This window comes from Choloepus didactylus, chromosome 4, assembly GCF_015220235.1.
Source record: "Choloepus didactylus isolate mChoDid1 chromosome 4, mChoDid1.pri, whole genome shotgun sequence".
NCBI classification, from domain to species: Eukaryota; Metazoa; Chordata; class Mammalia; order Pilosa; family Megalonychidae; genus Choloepus; species Choloepus didactylus.
Genome location: NC_051310.1, coordinates 37,890,024 through 37,909,294, shown reverse-complemented (window position 1 = coordinate 37,909,294; position 19,271 = coordinate 37,890,024). Strand labels below are relative to the sequence as shown.

General features: G+C 43.3%; 1 protein-coding gene across 3 annotated transcripts in view; it reads left to right on the top strand.

The window, feature by feature from the left end:
- The window catches only part of RGS6 (regulator of G protein signaling 6), a 629,792-nt gene that overhangs the window by 536,457 nt on the left and 74,064 nt on the right, over positions 1-19,271 (top strand). For all 3 annotated transcript variants that reach the window (XM_037832376.1, XM_037832375.1, XM_037832377.1), the window contains exons 7-12: positions 5,709-5,773; positions 9,319-9,395; positions 11,791-11,872; positions 12,683-12,757; positions 14,847-14,945; positions 16,009-16,070. In XM_037832376.1, the coding sequence (XP_037688304.1) occupies positions 5,709-5,773; positions 9,319-9,395; positions 11,791-11,872; positions 12,683-12,757; positions 14,847-14,945; positions 16,009-16,070 (460 nt within the window). The remainder of the gene's footprint in view (positions 1-5,708; positions 5,774-9,318; positions 9,396-11,790; positions 11,873-12,682; positions 12,758-14,846; positions 14,946-16,008; positions 16,071-19,271) is intronic.

Below are 19,271 nucleotides of genomic sequence, written 5' to 3'. Positions count from 1 at the left end.
TCATTTGTGGTCTTGATATTGGGAAGTTGGGGGAAAGAGAAGACAGACAAGGTGGGGTGTACAGAAGTCACTATGGACTAGGAAAATCAGCTGTTAGAGTAGATGAAGTTGGGAACTGTTTAAGCAAGGAGTCACTTCTATCCAGGGTGGGATCTGTTAGACTCTTGCCACATATTCTTAGTGGAGACTATTTAATATTTCCTATGTACCAGGTCTCTGAAAAAGTGATATTATCCTTATATTCTGATGAATAACCTGAGGGCCAGAGAGGCACATCCTCACACTTATCTCACTATATATTCTAATTGTCTGAATGCCCAGTCCACTGTAAACCCCACGAAGGTAAGACTAGTCCACCTTGTTCATTCTCATATCCCTAGTGCATAGCACATGCCCACGGCATAGTTGGCACTCAGGAAATATTTGCTGACAGTTCAGGTTCATTATTGAAGATGATCAACAGATGCTCACTAGAGGTGGCAGAATTCGAACTCGGATCTGGGTGGCTCCAAAGCCCAAACTCCTTTTGCTGCCCCATGAGTGACGTACCTGAAGGCTGCAGCAGCAGCGCCTGCCCCTTGGCTCTGTGTCCTTGCCACTGTCTTAGCTCTGCAGCAGTCCAGTCCACTTTTCTCCTGGGACCAGGGTGCTCAGTGAGATCTGCATTTTCTCCCTTGATTCTTTGCCAGATTGTCTGGGAGCAGAGGGCAGATGCAACTGTAAAGAGTCAGGGGATGGTGTGCAACAGGTGGTGCTCAGGGGAGCCCAACTGCAAGAAACTATAGCCTCTGGATCACACACTTGAGGGAGGGGAAATCGGGGGGCGCCATCCCGGAGACGGATTGTGCGCATGCGATTGCCTAGTAAGACTACTGCGCTTGCTCCATTCCAAGTGTGGAGGACGGCACTTGTGAGAAGGGCACAGCACTCGGATTGCCTGCTCAGCTGTCAGCAGGCATCAACATGATTCTGTGCTGTACCCTAAATGATGTGATAAGTAGATCCAGCAAAGCTTCCAGCTCAGAAAGGGAGCTGCATTCAACTGCCCATAAAACAAGTGTTTCTGGGGCTGAAATATGACTCATGAAAGCCCAACTTGGAATTCAGATAATTATAGCTCCTCCATTCCTTGCAGCAGCCCTGTGGCCCATCATGTGCAAACCAATATTTTTCCAGGCAACTGAGAGGGAGAGAGGATAGTGGGACCGGATAACTGGACCGAAGTCAGATTGAAATATTTATTTGAATATAAATGCATAACATCAGGCCTTCCTACACTGAGTCCAAAAGAGGGTTATTTCCCTTTATCTGCAAGTTGTCTTCATTTCATCATTTGGTTGTGCAGCATGAACAGAGATAGAAATAAGTTTATTTTAATCTGCCATTGAAGCAGAATTATCATTTTGAATTCCTGTGCCTCAGTTTGCAGCAAATCAGAGGCAGAAGTCAAGGTGCAGGATGCAACAGTACTCACTGGCATTTCCCAAGCAGTTTAGTCAGAGAATCGGTAAGTTTTTACCAAGGAGGATTCAGCCCAGTGGGTTCCAGGATCAGACGCTCCAATGGCTGTGCAATCTTGGCAAGTTACTAAACTTTCTGTGCCTCAGAAGTTTCGTGTTAAAATCAGAATAATAATAGTACTCATGTCCTAGTGTTGTTGTGTGAGGATTAAATGAAATCATGCATGTAAAGTTTAGTGGGTGGCAGATAGTAAGGAGTCAAAAACTGTCATGGTTGCTGATTAGTAAATGTTGCTATTGTGTTATTGCTACTGAGGTGGTGGTTGTGATGTCCTTTCTCATTACCTAGTCTGAGAAGTTTAATATGTGGCCTCTCCTTCCAGCAAGCAGCCCAGGGTACCAGGGAACCAAGATTATCACACAACAGACAACTGTAGGACAACTTAATCTAGTGGAAGATGAGCACCTGCTAACTGATTCAGTACAGGCACTGTCAGGGAGGGAGGGATGTGAAACTGAAGCTAAGAATTCAGATTAGCTGTGATTTGAACTGATGAAGAACTGGAACATTTCATTCATATGAAAAACATTTACTGATCACCTACTCTGGGCCAGTGGCTATGTCACAGATGTGAATAAGTTGTGGTCTTGCCCCCAACCATTCCAGGCTGGGGAGGTGACATGATGGGGGAAGAGGCCACAGCAAGGGGTCTGATCTGAGCATCCAGAGGTTTTGTGTTGCAAAGAATGAGAGGTTGAATGGGTCTGGAGGGGTAGGTTTATGAAAAGGCTTTGGTAATCAAGGAGAGAAATTTAGAAAGGATTTAGCAATTTTGGGGAGCCACTGTGGTCCCCAACCTAGGGAGTGAATGAAAAAGTATCCTCATCTGTAAAATGGGGATAGTAACAGAACCCACTCATAGGGCTATTATGAATATTGAGCAACTGAACATATGGAAAGTCCTTAGAATGGTGCCTGATAAATAAAGAGCTCTATCTAAGTGATAGCAACTATTTTGGTGATTTTCCTAGTGCCTAAAATAGTCTTGGCACATAGGAGGCACTCAGTAAATTTATAAATGAGTGAAATGAATGAGTAAATGAATGAGAAAATGGGTAAATCAATAAATGTCATGGTGGAAAGAGCTCTGAACTAGACCTCAATTCTAATTCCAGCTCTGCCACTAACTGGCTGCTTCATTTCTCTGCTCCTTTAAATTTCTCATCTGAAATGAAGGGTCAACTTGATGGTTACCAAGGTTATATCCTGTGCTAATATCCTGTTGTTCTGAAAAGTAATCATGGGATATTAGAGATAGGAAAATAAGTGATTATATATCCCCTAGATTAGGAGACTGAGATAAATCATGATGTCACTAACAAAGACAGAAAGTTTGGGAAGGGAGTCAGTTTTTTAAGTACACTGGAATAGGATGGTAAAGCCAATGTCAATATATTTTTAAATTTTTAATTGCACATATAATACATGAATCCATTCACTTTATAAGCTTTTTAAATGAGTTCTGTTTTTATTATGGTGAGATATGGTGAGCGTGAGATGGCAGTGGGTCATCCAAATGAGATGCCAGTGAGTTTGGAATGCCAGCCCTCGTGAGGACAAGGAGATGAAGGCTTGGGAGTCATCCAAGTGAGGGTGTACACAGGGAAAGACCTAGAACCCAGGAAAGAGCCTCAGGGAATACTTCCAGGAGGCCTGAAGGGACCAAGGGAAAAAGTGAAGAAACGAAGAAGATGCTTATGAACACAGCAGGGACCCAGGAAAGTGCACTGTCAAGGACACCAGGAAAGGGATGAGTTTCCAGAAGCAGGAAGAGGTCCGCAGGTCCAGGGCCACCAGACCTACCGGTAGGTAGAGGAAGGGGCCGGGGGCGGGGCTAAGCAGTGGTCCTCTTCAGCTGATGTAGTAGTGATCAGCACACAGCCCGAGGCTCTGGAAGGAAACGGGTATTCCTGAAACCTTACAAAATCAAAAACTTTATTTCAACGTAAAGTTTAATTCAATTCATAATTAATATGGTGAGATATTTTTCAGTGAGAAATTAAACAGCCAAGAAAAATCAGCATCTGAGCTTAAAGCCAGCCCCTAGCTGCCCTCTTGTATGACTGGTGGTCATTTCAGTTGGCTCGAGCTCTGTGAGGGCACAGCGGTGGTGCAGACAAGCCCCAGGGAAGGTCTGCGCTAAGATGATGCTCACGCAACAACTATGTCCTGCCTCCCAAATTGTGGTGAACTCACTCAGATTGTGACGTCTCAGGGAAGTGGCTGAAAGTGTGTCACTAGCACATGGTTGTCAGGAGTTGTGTCAGCTTTGCATACCATGCATGATTCTGTACTCCACAACCCAGCTTGCCCATTTTGATGGGTTGGAAATTTCTCAGGATGATTCTGTCTGAATAAAGCTTGTAGCCCAAGTCTGTGTTCACCTTTTTTGCATTTGGCCAATACAGAATATTTCCAGGGCAGCGCTGTCAAAGCAGCTGTCACCTCCACTGACCTGCACTGCTCCTGGTGGGCCTGGTGGCATGCCAGGCTTCCTGCTTCAGGTTGCCCCGGTTCCGCAGGCTATCTAACTGGAGGTCTTAGGGACTGAAGGAGGTACTTTGTAATAGAGCAGAAGTCCCCTTTATCAGACATAGTGGAGATCTGTAGTTGCTTGGCTCATTGACAAAGATGGTAAGTAGAGGATCATAAAAATACTTAATACCTTAAGTACTTTATTCTAATGTAAGACACATGAAGCATTCATTTGACAGACTTCTAAGGTAGGACGAAAGACTTCACTTTTGTTATGGACCCCAATGATTTAAATTTGTTTCTTAAATAAACCACACTCTAAATAAACCATTGAGTTTTGGTGTCTTTAAAGTGCATCAAGAATTTAAAGACATTTTTGAAGCAATCATTATATAGACCCCTTCTAGATTTTTATTATTTTTTCCCCAAATTTTCAGTTGTCTCACTTAGGCCAAATTCATCAGCAATTGTTTTAGTAGACTCATCTTTATCAAGTTGTTCCAAAACATTCAACTAGGTCTCCATAGTAAAAATAACCCCCTCCTTTTTTGCATTAATTTCATTGGTTTGTGTACCACTTAATAAACTTATATTGTTAAAATACTAAGTATGTCTGATATAATCAGATTTGGGGACAAACATAACTAACTCTTGTCAGCATACAATTCCATTGATTTGAGCAGAAGTGTGCATGCACCAGACAGTGGGCCACTAGCTGCAAGGCTTCTCTGTCCTGGGCATCCATCAGTCAATTTTTCAGAACAAATGGAGATTTGTTAATCCAACACGAAGTTGGCTAGAGCTCTCCTAGAGCTGTTAAGTTGTCAAACAACAGGACAGTCACAGGTCCTCATTGATCTTCCCTCTCAGTCATTCTATTTCTCTTTCATACCATTCATCCATTCTCCCTGGATCATTCTACCTGGTACTGGAGAAGGAGGGAGATGCTGAGGAAGCAGAGGTAGGGAGATGAAGGCCAAACATTCAAACAGAAGAATGTCTTGACAACTGAGAGCCAAGAGCCCTTCTTTAGCCTGAGCTGAGAGACATCACATGTCCTCCATTTTCACTAGTCATTCACTGCACCTGTGGTGGGCTAGGCCCTGATGCTGGGTGCAGGGATTCAAAGCTGAGGAGGACACAGCCTCTAAACGATGACAATGCAATGTGGTTAGTTAGGTTCCCTGGTTGCCGTGGGTTTAGGTGCTCTCTGGAGCTCTGAGCTGGGTCTTGCAAGCTTAGGAGCAGGTGGCCAGTTAGAGGGCAAGAAGAGAAAGGAAGGAGAATCACTGCATGCAGAGGACACAGGAAGGGGTTGTGGTATTGTTGCAATGCCTGAAGTGAGGGAGGAGGTGAGGCCAATGAGCTAAGCAGAGTGAGGATCATAAAAACAATATTCACCATGCTAAGGAGCCCAGCGTTGCTTCTGTGGTCACTCAGGGTTCAAGGCGGGGGAGTATTGGGGTCAGATTTGTGGAAGGTCACTCTGAGTGGAGGACACTTGGGGTGAAAAAGAGGAGTTGTCAGGATTAGAAGATGGGGTCCTCATCTGATCCTGACCGGCAAAAGGATTCCCAGCCCCCACATGGAAAATACATTTTCTATACTACATTGATGGGCACATGGTAGGTTCTGGCTGGGTGGATGGATGGATTTGTGATTCCACTACATTGCTGGTTTTGTGCACGTTGTAATTTCTCTTCTTCCCTCAGCCATCTATCTCTGTAAGCGGACGATGCAAAACAAGGCGAGACTGGAATTGGCAGATTACGAAGCAGTAAGTATGATTACTTTACGTGCTAGACCTGGCCTCTCTTACCATCACAGTGAAATTGCACCTTTTTATAAAGACCTCTCAAACTCAACAGTTAGAAAAGAAACAACTCAATTTAGAAATGGGCAAAGGACTTGGACACTTCATGAAACAGGACATAAGGATGTCACATAATCATATGAAACAATGTTCAACATCATCAGCCATAAGGAAATGCAGATTAAATCCATGAAGAGATACTGCAACACACCTATTAGAATGGCTAAAATAAAAACTGCTAATAATACCAAGTGCTAGGAACAACATGGAACAACTAGAACTCTCATATATTACTGGTGATAAAGCAAAATGGTACAGCCACTCTGGAAAATGGTTTGGTGGTTTCATAGTTAAATATATACCTATCATATAACCAAGTAATTCCACTCCTGGATCCATATCCTAGATAAATTAGAACTTAGGTTTACACAAGAGCTTGTACATATAACAACCATAGCAACTTTATTTCTGATAGCTAAAAGCTGGAAATAACCCAAATGCCCTTCAACAAGTGAATGGTTAAACAAACACTGGTACATCCATATGATGGAATACAACTCTGCATTGAAAAAGGATTATGCTATTGACACATGCCACAACTTGGCTGAATCTCAAAGACACTATGCTGGGTGAAAGAAGTCAACCTCAAAAAGTTGTAACCTATATGATTCCCTTTATACAACATTCTTGGAAAGACAAAAAAACAAAGCTATCATGAAAGAACACAGATCAGGTTTTGCCAGGGGATATGGATGGGGGGAAGTTATGATTACAAAGGGATAGCTCAAAGAAGTTCTTTGGGGTGATAGAACTGTTGTGTATTCTGACTGTGGTGATGAATACATGAATCTGTACATGTGTTAAAATTCGTAGAACCAAACACCAAAAATAAAAAGTCAAATATGGTAATAAGTAATAATTAAGTAATAATTTTAAATTATATCTTTATACCCACTCACCTCTCCTTGGCAGCAGAGGCAGAATCTAAGGACGGGATTCAATCCAGGAGATAGCATACGATATGTGTCAGATGAGGTATATACTTTCTCAGCTTTCTTACCCTCCTCCTTCCTTCACAAGATATGATTCCTTGAAAATCTTAAAGACCCCCACAACCGCACTTGTATCCATCCCCATGTATCAGAGCCAGAAATCAAGGCACAGAGAACTTAAGACTCACAGATGATCTTAACAATATTTTTAATTTTTAACTGCAGAATCTTTTTCCCCAACCAAACTTCATATGGGTCACAGAGAATCATGGAAACTGGCTAAAGGTACATGTGCCTTCCTCTTCCCTCTCCCCGCACACCCTTCAGTGGAGGTGCTGCTGAGCCGTGAAATGACTGAAGGACTGGCAGCTATGGGAGGAGAGGGGACAGTGAGGGCAGTGAAGAAAATCCCTTCTTGGATCATCCAGCTTTAACAGAACCTTGATCTACCCACCTTCCAAATGCCCCGCCCACTTTAGCTTCCTCCTCCTTCCAGAACGCTTGGTGTGGTCCTGCTCTTAGGTCTGCTCTTAGGTACCTGTGCCCAAGCCTTCCTACCCAACTAGGCCATCTCTGCCCTTTCCACAGCACAAGGGAGGATGTGCATGCCACCTGAGAGCAGGTATGTGCATGGCCCTCCGCCTCCTTTCACGGACGACCAGTAAATTGGGGAAAATACTTGAGGGGGACTCAATGCAAGAGTTAGCCCAGAGCCCTGGGCCCTGCCATGGCTTGCTTATCAGTGGGAGTCATCAAACATAAATATGTTGGAACATTACAATCCTTCCAAACAAATCCTGGGATGGTTGCTCTGTGGCTCTGAGCAGCCTGGGTGCCCAGTCCCTGCCCCCATCTGCCCTCATGCCCTACCCCTCTTTCAGAAGACTGCAATTTTACTCTTTGTATGACCAGTGCAAAGACGTTTAGCTTCAATATGACCACGTCATTTCCGTAACATCACCTATAGGAAAGGCCCAGACAGCCGAAACCTGTGGCTCCTCCATCCTATTTCTCTTCCCCATATTTTCCATGGTTTAGAGAAGGTCCTACACCTGGGGAAAAAAAAAAAAAAAAAAAAAAAAAACTGCATCCACCCCATATGTATTTTATTCAGTTTTCTCTTCTCTTGGAACATAATATTCTGCTCTGGTATTTGTAAAGAAGGTGGCATTAAAATATTCTTTCAGGTTGAAATTCTGCATAAAAATGGTTAGAAACTAAAAAGTATTTTGTTTTCAAAATGCAGTCATTTCACTATTTTTTTCTAATTGCAAAAGTAACATTCTCTTTGTAAAATCAAAATGTCAAACAGCAAAGAAAAGAACATAACCTGCAATCCTTCCATCCTTAGAGGTAATCACTAAGCTTTTCTCTGTGCATACATTTTTTTCCTTACAAAAAAAAAAAAGATGAAACCATGCTGTAAGCATTATCATCTAAGCTGCATCTTTCCCCAGTCATGTACTGTAAGTATCTGGGGAGTCTTTCTATGTCACTACAATAATCTACGTTGTCATTTTTATGGGCTGCCCAGTATTCCTTGGTATGACTGTATCATAATGTATGTAACTACTTCCCAATTGATTGACATTTAGAAATTGCCGGTTTTACTTCCTGTGAACTATGGAAGAATCAGTGGGACTGTTTTTTAGAGGTACTCAAACACCAGGCCTTGGTAATAACTGTGAGTTCATGTGTGGTACTCTTCAATTCAAGCTCCTTTATATTAATAATCCGCTAATGAGAGTAATCAGTTAGGTGTTGGCATGAGCTCCATGAAAATACATAACATAATGTATATTCTGGCCTTGTATTCCATCAGAATTAGGCGGCCCATTAGAGGGCCTGTCAAACTCCCCTCCTCACCAGCCAATTTTTCACCAGGGAAGTCTACAGACTTAGAGAAGACACTCCCCCCTTTTCCTCTAAAGTTAACCTGGGGCACTTTTTCTTTCTATCTGTTTTGGGTTTTCCTTTCATGGGCATCACCAGTGTAGACACTCCCCTTTGTCTCCTTCTGAATCCTGACTTTCAGAAGGCGCTAAAGCCAGGTCCTCTTAGTTCGCCTATCTTGAGAGCTTCCCAGCTTCCAGCTGGAAGATGAGTCTTGAGAAATCCATCCTTGGTTTTGCTCTCAGAGATGCCCAACAGGTGCAAGGACTTCCTTGTCCCTCCCCCAAATCCTGCACAAAATAGTCAACAATCCATTCTCCCTATTTCCAGTGGCCTTTATACAAAATGCTGTATGAGTTTATTCTTGTAAAACACTAAAGAAGAAGGGGGTCAGGTGAACCATAGAGACTTCAGATTTAATAGGTGTGTAAATGAATATTAATCAACTCTATGTAGCAGGGTATGGTGCAAAGTAAAATTGGGTTCATGTCCAGTGAATGTAAAGTGGGCACTGCTATTTTGTTGAGAGTAACCAAAATAGATGGTTGCCATGTAATAAGCATAGCATCGATGTTCTCTCTTATAATGATTAATGCCTTCTTGTTGATTTTCATTTCTCATTAGGAAAACTTAGCAAGACTCCAGAGGGCCTTTGCAAGAAAGTGGGAATTCATCTTTATGCAAGCAGAAGCACAAGTAAAGTATGTAAACTTCACAGAGACCTTCGTAGAGAGAAAAAGGCTCTGGAATTTGCAGGGGGTGTGCACAATGGGATTGCCCAAGTGAAGTTTCCTTCCACAGTCGGTCAGCCGTGATTGGTCATTTTAATCTCTCATGAGGGCAACTGAGTAGAAATTAAGATCAGGATGGATAAATTCCGTCTTTATAACTAATGCCACTCTGAAACAATTTCAAAAGTGAGAGCTTCAGCAGGCAATGAGGATCCTCCCAAATGTAGAGCTCTGACTAAGAAGGTGTACCTATTTCCCAAAGAGATTTCCATTGAGTCTTCTGTGTTCAGAGGCTGACAACCATCAGACCCACTTATTTACCCTTAGGTCTACAGATTTCTGTCATAGGAAAATGTGTTGCAATTTTAAGGAGACCAACAAATACCACCCCCCACCCTCCCACCCCCGTTTTCTTCACCCAGGGAAGGGGTTTAGAACCAAAAGAAAAATAGGGTACAGAGCTAGTATAAAATGTCAGATTATAATCTAGCTAGATTATAAAGTTCAACTTTGGAACTGTGGCCATAGATCTTCACCCTAGAATTAAACTTGTCCATCCTGGCCAAAGCTGGGTATCCGCAGGCCTCCCCAACCAGGAAAGAGCCAAACCCTGTAAGTTTACTGCATGCAGATAACAGATGTCCTGAGAGGACATTCCAGAAAGGACCAACCTGAGCTTTATCAATTCCTTCTTTCAAATGTACTAAAATAATAAGTTGTCACTCTAACTCCCCTAGAGGGGAAGAGGTGAAAGGGGAAGAAAATTCAAAGTGTTCTTTCCTTGTTTCTCTCTTCCTGGGAGTGTAGTGGAAAGTCCTTCCTCTCTAGGGAAACATGAGGAGTGGGGAATAAATGTCCACTACCCCACAAAGGTCCTTTCAATTCTGAGAATCGGAACTCTCGAGTCAGGTTCTCCTTTGTCCTCTCCAGTGATGGTCTCTGGTTCAACCAAGAGTGCTGACAGGAGAACTGGGATGGAGGAGGGGCTGGGAAAGGTGTGCTGAGCTGGGGGGATGCAAGGACCTTTTCCCTGGGACACCAGTGCATTTGAGCAGAGCTCCTGTGGGTCCCCAGCAGACCCGTTTCTCTCTCTGTGGGCCTGGAGTCAGGTCTCCTGCTGCCTGGGTGAGGATGGCTCACAGGTGTGTCTGACTCAGAAATGACCTGAGAGGTCATCTGGCCCAGTGGCCTCCTCGGTGCTCCAGCCTCTGCCCTTGCCTTGCCGGGGATGCCAGCCGTCCCCTGACCATCCGTGTGCTCCCAGCAGCCTCTGAGGGAGGTGGGCACAGGTTCTGGGTGCTGAGCCGCGGAAGGAAGAGCCCTGTGGCACCTGAGGAAGCTGAAGGTGGGAGGGTCGGTGAATGGATGCAGAAGAGGCTAGGATTTAACTGAGACCGAATAGTGCCGGGGTTCCCAGAAGCCACAGGAAGCCAAGAAGAGTGCAATTTGTACTTTCAGAATCAAACAGCATCGTGTATTATAAAAGGAAGGGAAATCCTCACTTTGAACGTATATGGTATTTCTCGATTAACTTTTTTGATTAACTCTGTGATTACATTATAATTGCGGACCATTTAAGTACACGGTAATTATCACAAAAATCACAGGGTGATTATGGGTTTATTTCAGTCCAGTAAACTAAAGTGTTCCCAAGAGAGCAGAGAACCAGAAGTTACATGGCAATTAATCTTAGTTACTTTTTACTTAAATAATACAAAGTCATACATGCTTTTTAAAAAAGCCTCTTATCTATGCTGCCGATGGAAACATAAAGAATCTGTCTTTGTCACCTGTAATTTCCCCCTTGCAATTTGTGCCTCCCCTAGCTGAGGCAGGTAATAGTTGCCTTCTGGATCTTGTCACACAGGAGGGCCATTACTCTGCTTTAGAAAGCCAGATGGTTTAAGTGACATTTAAAATACATAATTGCAGCATTTTGAAGACATTTCTCTGATGCTGACTCTAAAGCAAAATTTTCAAGTTTGAGGCTGGAACGTCAGCCAGCCCATGGTTATTTTTATTTCTATGATTTGTATATGATATGCAACTTCCACTTCGACAGGGAGCTATGTTGATGGGTAATTCACTTCTTAATAATCCAAAACTTAATAATTCCAACAAAATAGTTGCATTCTTGTTCCTCCCTTAAGCTCACCTTGTTCCTTACATGTATGCAGTAAATTTGTGAATCTAGCCTGAAACGAGTTTTCTGATCCACATGTGGACTTTTCGAGGTTTCCTGAAGGGGGTTGTACACCTCTTTTTCACAGCTTTGCAGAAAGCAGGAACCACACAATACCAAATGCCTTGTGAGCACTTAGCTCCGACTACAAAAGCTTCTGATGTCCTTTCTTTACTCTTTCAGGATTGATCGGAAAAAGGACAAAACAGAAAGGAAGATTTTGGATAGTCAAGAACGAGCCTTTTGGGATGTCCACAGGCCAGTGGTGAGAAAGCTTTGCTTGGTTCTCTAGATTTTTTAACTTTCCCATTCCCTTCTCTTGAAAGAAAAGACTCTCTTTAGCCACCAGGTGTCTCAATCTCATGAAAATTGTTAAGCTTTGTGAAATTGGTTTTGCCATTCATTCATATAATCGCAATAGATTTTCTAGAATGTATGTCAGTTTCGCCTTTTATAAATAGCTATTCATGAAAATATGGGACTGGAAATGGGAATTTCACCAGAGGAGCTTTGGGCCCAAAAGTTTGCATTCCCCAAGTAATTTCTATTTCTTCTGTTGTTCAACTCGAAATCTTAAAATATTCTCTCTCAAATATTTCTAATTTCAGATTATTAAAACAAATATTTCATTTCCCTCATGAAATGGAACTAAAATTGAATAAACTATTTCTACTTCTTTAAAAACTGATTAAAAACAAAAACAAAAAGTAGCTTCCCAACCCAATATTTGAGACTTTTTAGATAGTTGCAAAAGTGAAATAATAAAGGCAGTGATGAAGTGATCTTGTCACTTTGAATAATAATTTTGCTCTCTGAAACTGTACACTAACCCTCTACGTATCATTATGTATGAGATATATATGAGTTAAGCTTTTATATTTCATATGCAAACTCCATGAAGGAACACATTTTGAAGATGAAACATCTCTGTTTAAAAAAAACTGTAAATGGTGTGATGAAAATCATGCATTATTTGTAATGTGAAAGATAGAGATTGGCCTGATGGTGTCATTTAGGCTAAATTGGAAGGGTGATTTTCACTTAGTAATCTATACGATGATTTTTTTTTTCTCAGCCAGGCTGCGTGAACACAACAGAAATGGATATCAGAAAATGTCGACGTTTGAAGAATCCGCAAAAAGTTAAAAAGGTTCGCTAGTTTAGCTGAATTAAGAATTTATGATCTGAATAGCACTTCCATTTCTGGTGCTGTCCAAACCATAATTTGCTATTTGTAATTCTATCACATTTTATCTTTTGATGCCATTTCATTCATTCATTCATTCATTCATTCATTCTAGAAATATTTATTGAGTAACTGATAAGTACTAAGCATTGTACTTGCTGCTGGGCTATGTGGAAAGTCCTCAGGGAGCCACATTCCAATGAGGAATTAAGGGAGCCAACAGGCAACAGTACCCTGAGAGCCACGTTAGGGGATATTACAGGAGCACCCAGGAGGGGCAGCCAAGCCAGACAGGGGGCTTCACAAAGGCTTTCTAAACTCAGGGTCAAGTGTGCTGAGGTCTTAGCAGTTGGTTCTGAGGGAGGCAGCAGGGTGGGAAAGAAACTAAGGAACAAAAAGTGGGAAATCAGGTGAAAGTGAGCTTGGCACTTTGAAGCAAATGAAAGTCTTTTCCTAGATAGATCATCCAAACTCAAATCTTCATCTTGCCCTACTGTGAGTGACCCAATGATCACTTGTGTTTCATTTTATTGGAAGAGACAGTGGCCATGGCCCATCTAAGAGTCCACACTCAGACTGCCCCACGATCTGTACATCCCACCCTCACCTCAGCACCAAGGACCATATTGTGGGAGAGCATGGCCGTCCCCCAGGTTAATTTCAAAAGGTTAGAGATATGTCCTAAAGCAGCCTTTATTTCATATGAAAACTAATGATGGATCTCTCTCTGTGGGTGTGCATGTATGTGTGTATGTATATATATGTATATATGTAGCATATATACTTCTTAAAACTTCTTAAATCTAGTTATGTATTTTGTTCTTCACTGAGATAGAGGCCCATTGTATTATATGTTATAACATTATTCTTAAAATTTCTTTACTTAATCTTTAATTCTAATTCCAATATGCCAGAATTCATTGGAGCCCACATCCATCCCATCTTAGTCCTTTTTGATTTTATACATTTCAGCTATACATTGCAAACCCTTCAGGTTTTTGTTTTATTCCAAAGCAAAGATTGTCTTTAGTCTGTCCCTAACACAAGGGATAGCTTGAAAAGTAGCCAGAGCTGTGGGCACTTGGAGAAACTGAGACCAGAAAAGGGTTTAGCTTAAAAACAAAAAAAAACAAAACTCTGTCATCTCAATTTTTGTGTCACATGGGCATATCATCTACTGATCAAAAGAAAATTTAGAGGGATCTTTTGTGCTTCATCTTCAGTAGTTATTCTTGGAATTTCTTATGCCTTGGAATCACCTGCATTGGATAAAGATGCACATGTCCAAGCCCCATCCACAAAGATTTTTAGTAGGTCTGGGAAGGGGTTCAGCAATGTACATCTTTACCAAGAACCCCCCAGATGATTCTTTGTGGATGGCCTGTGGACCACATTTTGAGAAACACTGATATAAAAGGAGGCAGTTTTCAGCTCAATGAAAGGAAGGATTTTTCTAATAGTGGTAACCCAAAGATGGGATGAGCTGCGTCAAGAGACAGAGTTCCCAATCATTGGAAAAATTCAAGCAGAGGCCAATCTGCATTGTCTGGATGTGATAGAGGGGATCCCAAGCCCCAGATGAGTGGTTGAACTAGTTGACTGGTTGTATTACTCAGGTCTCTCCAACTGGCTCACATGACTGTAGGAACTGGCAAGTCCAGATTCCATAGGGCAGACTGCAAGTTGGGAACTCCAATGAAGCTTGCGATGAATTCCCCTGGAGAAGTTGACTGGCTTAAGTAGAGATAGAAATTCTTCTTTCTGACTGCTGAACTCATCAGTTCTCCCTTTAAGGCCTTCACCTGTTTGGATGAGACTTCTCTCATTGCTGAAGGCAATCTTCTTTGTTGATTGTAGATGTAATTGGCCATAGATGCAATCAACTGACAAATGGCTTAAATCCATGAAATACCCTCGCAATAACGATCAGGCCAGTGCTCATTTGTCCAAACAACTGGACATCATAACCTAGCCAAGCTGGTACATGAACCTAACCATCACAGTGGGTCAACTCAGGGTACATGATTCTATATTCTCACTTCTCCTTCTCTAGTCAGTGTATGGCGTAACTGAAGAGTCCCAGTCGCAAAGCCCTGTCCACATACCCGCCCAGCCAATCAGGAAAACGACAAAAGAGGACGTCCGGAAACAGGTGAATGAGTTGACTGCCGCACTCCCTGGAGAATGGCCAGTTTGAAAACCTTTGAATGTTCACCTTGGAAGACTGAGTGAGCTCTGAGTTCCCGGAAACAACAGTGGAAGCCAGTTGTGGTTGACTTGAACCTTTGACAGTTGTGTGTGAATAAGCCATAGAAGATTAGAAGTAAAAATTCTCCACCAAGTTCCTCCAGCAGTTATCAGTGCAGGATGTAAATGAGGTATCCCAATGCCATGGGATGATTACCGTGGTTGGGTTTCCCACAGACTGCTGTTGGAGCCTACAGGAAGAGGCTCATGTCACAGGGTCCTCAAAGTTACAATGCAGTCCCAGCGTAAACCAGCTCAGGCCGCGATATTGAGTCTACGATTCAAAAAGAAAGTTTAAGAAAAAGAAAGCCCACTCACAATGCCATTTCAGAATTATTTGGTTCAATGGTGAGGAGGTCAGTCCAGGTCAGCATATGGTGGCTAATTATGTAACTTGCAACTGTGTTCAATTGGTGATGAAGCTGGTAACAAAGCAAATTTAGGACCTACTCTTTACATTACATTTTACTGAGCTTCTGCAGGGGGCAGGGGGAGGGACTCAAAGGAGTAAACTTTTAGGTGCCTACGCTTGACAAGTTTATTATTGGGTGGGGAAGAGGAAATAAATGTATGTAAAATAGATGTAGGCCAAGTGCATGGGTGCATGAAAGGTGAACAAAGGAAAGGCGGTGGGGAATCTGTCAAAACTGGTATTTACGGTGCACATATTACCTGCCCATGCTGTTGCTAAGCTTTGTAGAATATATCCTGCAATCATTGTTGGGAATCAAGACTTAACCTATAACACAGTACCGGACAGTATATGATCTAAGGCTAAATGGTAGAGTGTGAATGTTAAAGGTTGTAGGAATTTCCAAAAGGGCAAAGTGATATAAGCTGGAGGGTTAGAGGAACTTTCCCAGAGGGGATATTTGAATCTTGGTGGAAGTATAGGATGTGAGTCCATGGGGTAAAGGGGAAAATGGATTCTATTTTGGTCTTAAAACCCCTGTTCTCTCTTTCCCCAGATAACATTTTTGAATGCACAGATTGACAGACATTGTTTAAAAATGTCCAAAGTGGCTGAAAGGTATGTTGTCCTGTCAAGAATATTGTTGTTCTCTTTCTAATTTAACAGAGGTGAAAGGTTACAGGGTTATGGTTAACAAGTATCTACCACCGCCCGAGTCAGACTGTAGTCATTCCTAAAACTGATGAGGAAAAAGCTACAGGCCCTATGTGAGTATAACTAAGATAACAAATCTCCCTTGAGTGATGTCAAGAAATGTCATCTAGCTAAGGCTTTTCAAGGAATGGCTACAGGACCTTGTCAATCAGGGAAGAACGTCCTTAGAAGCTACATAATGCACTTTTGCCTTCAGCCTCTTGATTAATTCAAACGGAACTGCTCCCTTCCCAGCTATAAAATGCCCAGATTCACTTTATAGGGGGAAAGAAATTATATATGCCCTTTGAGGTGCTGTCTGCATAAACAGCAAGCAGATTAGATCATCGGGAGGTTTTCCACCTCCACACATCATCAACCACTGAACTGCATCGAATCAACTGTAAAGACAATATTTGGCACCTCCCACCTGGCTTCTGCAAGAATATTTGTGCTACAGTCTGCACCAGTAGCTGGTTCCACTCGGTTAACTTGCGGGAGACTCAATTTTATCAACTAAATGGTGTGTTCTTGAACACTTCAGTGAAGAGAGGAGACCACCTGGGGTATCTTTATGGAACAAATCTCATCAGGCAGCCCAGAACTGAACATTTGCTCATCCATATGCTATCGTTAAAGTGATTACTAACATCCAAAGGACTCAAGGGCATAAGGCAGGTCTTAGCGTTTATTGGATGTCAGAGCAAACGGGATCCTTTAAGCCCAGCTCAACATGAGGGGCACTGGTTGTGTGACCAACCTGTGAGCTGATATCTCCTGGCCCTGGGTTGATCCCCATCTTCTTTCTAAGTAAATAACAACAAACTGAGGCTAAGAAAACTCTACCCCCAAATCAAAAAGACTGAATTAATGCTCTGCCTTCAGGGGCTGAGCCATACTTGGGATTGGATGCATTCATTTGGTTGACATTCTGTATCTATTCCAGGGTTTCTTGACCTTGGCACTGGGTTGACATTTGGGCCAGAATTCTTTGTTGTGTGGGGCTGTCCGGTGCATTGTAGGATGTTTAGCAGCATCTCTGGCCTCTACCCCACCAGATGCCAACCCCACCACACCCTCCCCACAGTTGTGACAACCAAAAACATCTCCAGACGTTGCCAGATGTCCACTGAGGGACAAAATCTCCCCAATTGAGAATCATTGCTATTCTTATTTTCCCTAATGTAAATGCTTCTGAAGAATGCTGATGGCTGCAGCTCAGCTTACACTTTAGATATCAAGTTTTCTGGCGTTGCAGTTTCAGGCAACTGTAGGAAGCAGAGCCACCTCACACCTTCACTTTCATTTTATGGGGCTTCTTGCTGGGGTACCAGGTTCTAAAATGCTTTTTGGATCTCATTATGATCTCATTAGGGGAAGCTAAAAGAGTGTATGGAGTGAAGTAGCCAGGATGACCTCAGTTCTGTGGGTGCCATAGCCTATGAGGCCCTACGGGTTTCATTCTCTGTTTCTGGCATATTCTGAGAGTTGGTGCTGACAGTACTAATGTCTGGTCTTGAAAGGGTGCCTTAGAGTTTGCAAGGTGCTTTCTCTAATCCCAGGAGACAGTGCATGTGGGAGCATCTTTCCTTGGGTCTAGTTGCTCAGGTCCAGTGGTTCTGCACATGATAATCAGGGAGAGGTAGTTAAAAATGGAGATTCCCGAACCCCAGTCCCAGAGATTCGGATTCAGTGGTTCTGGGGCAGAGCAGAGGAACCTGCTTTTGAATAGTCTGCTAAGGGCCTGGCTTGGTTCCTAAGGATCGGATGCAGCCATCGCCTGCTACTCAGACTGGCCAGAGAACTCCCATCAGAAGGGACATCAAGCTTCAGCTCGTCTTTGTGGTATGGAGAAGGAGCCTAAAGTGGCATGAGGCCACTTTACAGTACACAGGTGCGCCAAGGCAGAGGCGGGAGGAAGCCACCGCGGGGGAGGGGAGCCAGGCCCAGTCCTGTGTTTGTTTATTTACATGCTGTCAGGGAGGGGCCCCCACCTGGTCCCGTCTGATGATGCTTGAGAGACTGCTCACATTGGATGGATTATTCCAACCCACTACTCACTCCCCAGCAGGCAGCTTTCGTGAGTCACAGCCCAGCAAAGGCTGGATTTTATTCTGAGCGGCAATAACTGGCAACTTTTCAATGTGACACAAGGGTTTTTCATTAAAGCCACAAGGAAATTCTAGATAGAGAGGAGGAGGGAGAGGAGACGGGTGTTAGCAGGAGATAAAGCAGCCTGAGGTGGGGGTCTGGCAGGGCTCTGTGGGGGTGGGACTGGGAGGTGGTGCTGGCAGCTGCCCTTTGGGGCTTCAGTTCTGCTCGCCAGAGGTGAAAGCTGATCTCATCTCAGGTGGGGGCAGTTTTCCCTGGGCCTGGTTTCCCTGGGTCTGCTCCAGGTGATAAGTGTTAATTTGCTAGAAGCCTTCAGGCAAAGGACCTCACTGAAAAAAAGGCAGCAGTGTTTGGGCCCCCCCCCCCCCCACACACACACACACACTTATTCTGCCAGGGTAGGAGGATGGTGATGGTGAAGGTCCAGTTCTAAAAAGGCAGGAGTCAGGGTTGTGGCAGAGGATGTGGCCAGGCCCAGCCAGGGGAGGAAAGGAATAGGGAAACTTGCAAACTAAAGGGGCAGAACAGAACAGTTTACAGGATGGATCTAGAGCCAACCACCAGGGTTTGAATCCTGCTTCTGCCATTTTTTCATTGTGTGACCTTGGATAAGTTTTGCATCTCTCTGTGCCTCTGTTTCCACTTCTTTAAAGGGGAGATAGCAGTAGTTCTTAACTTGTAGGATTAAAGAGTTAATCCATGGCAAATGTTTGGGCCAGTCCTTGGCACTTAGGGTGCATGCAATGAATGTGAGCGATGATTCTGATTTTCCAGCATAGTGCTTAGTGGTGCTTTGGAATCCAAGGGCATGAAACAATGAGCTGGGAGTAGGGTGCTCAAAGGAACAAAGGGCAGGCCCAGGAGTGAGGCTGGCACTTTTGTGCTAATGCAATTCTTCCCCCCCACACACACACTTTCTCTCCTTTTCTTGGTCTCCCACACAGAGAACCCCTGCAGCTGCCTAAGGCTGGTCCTTGCAGCTCACAATCTTTATTGCTCTCCTCCACTGTATCC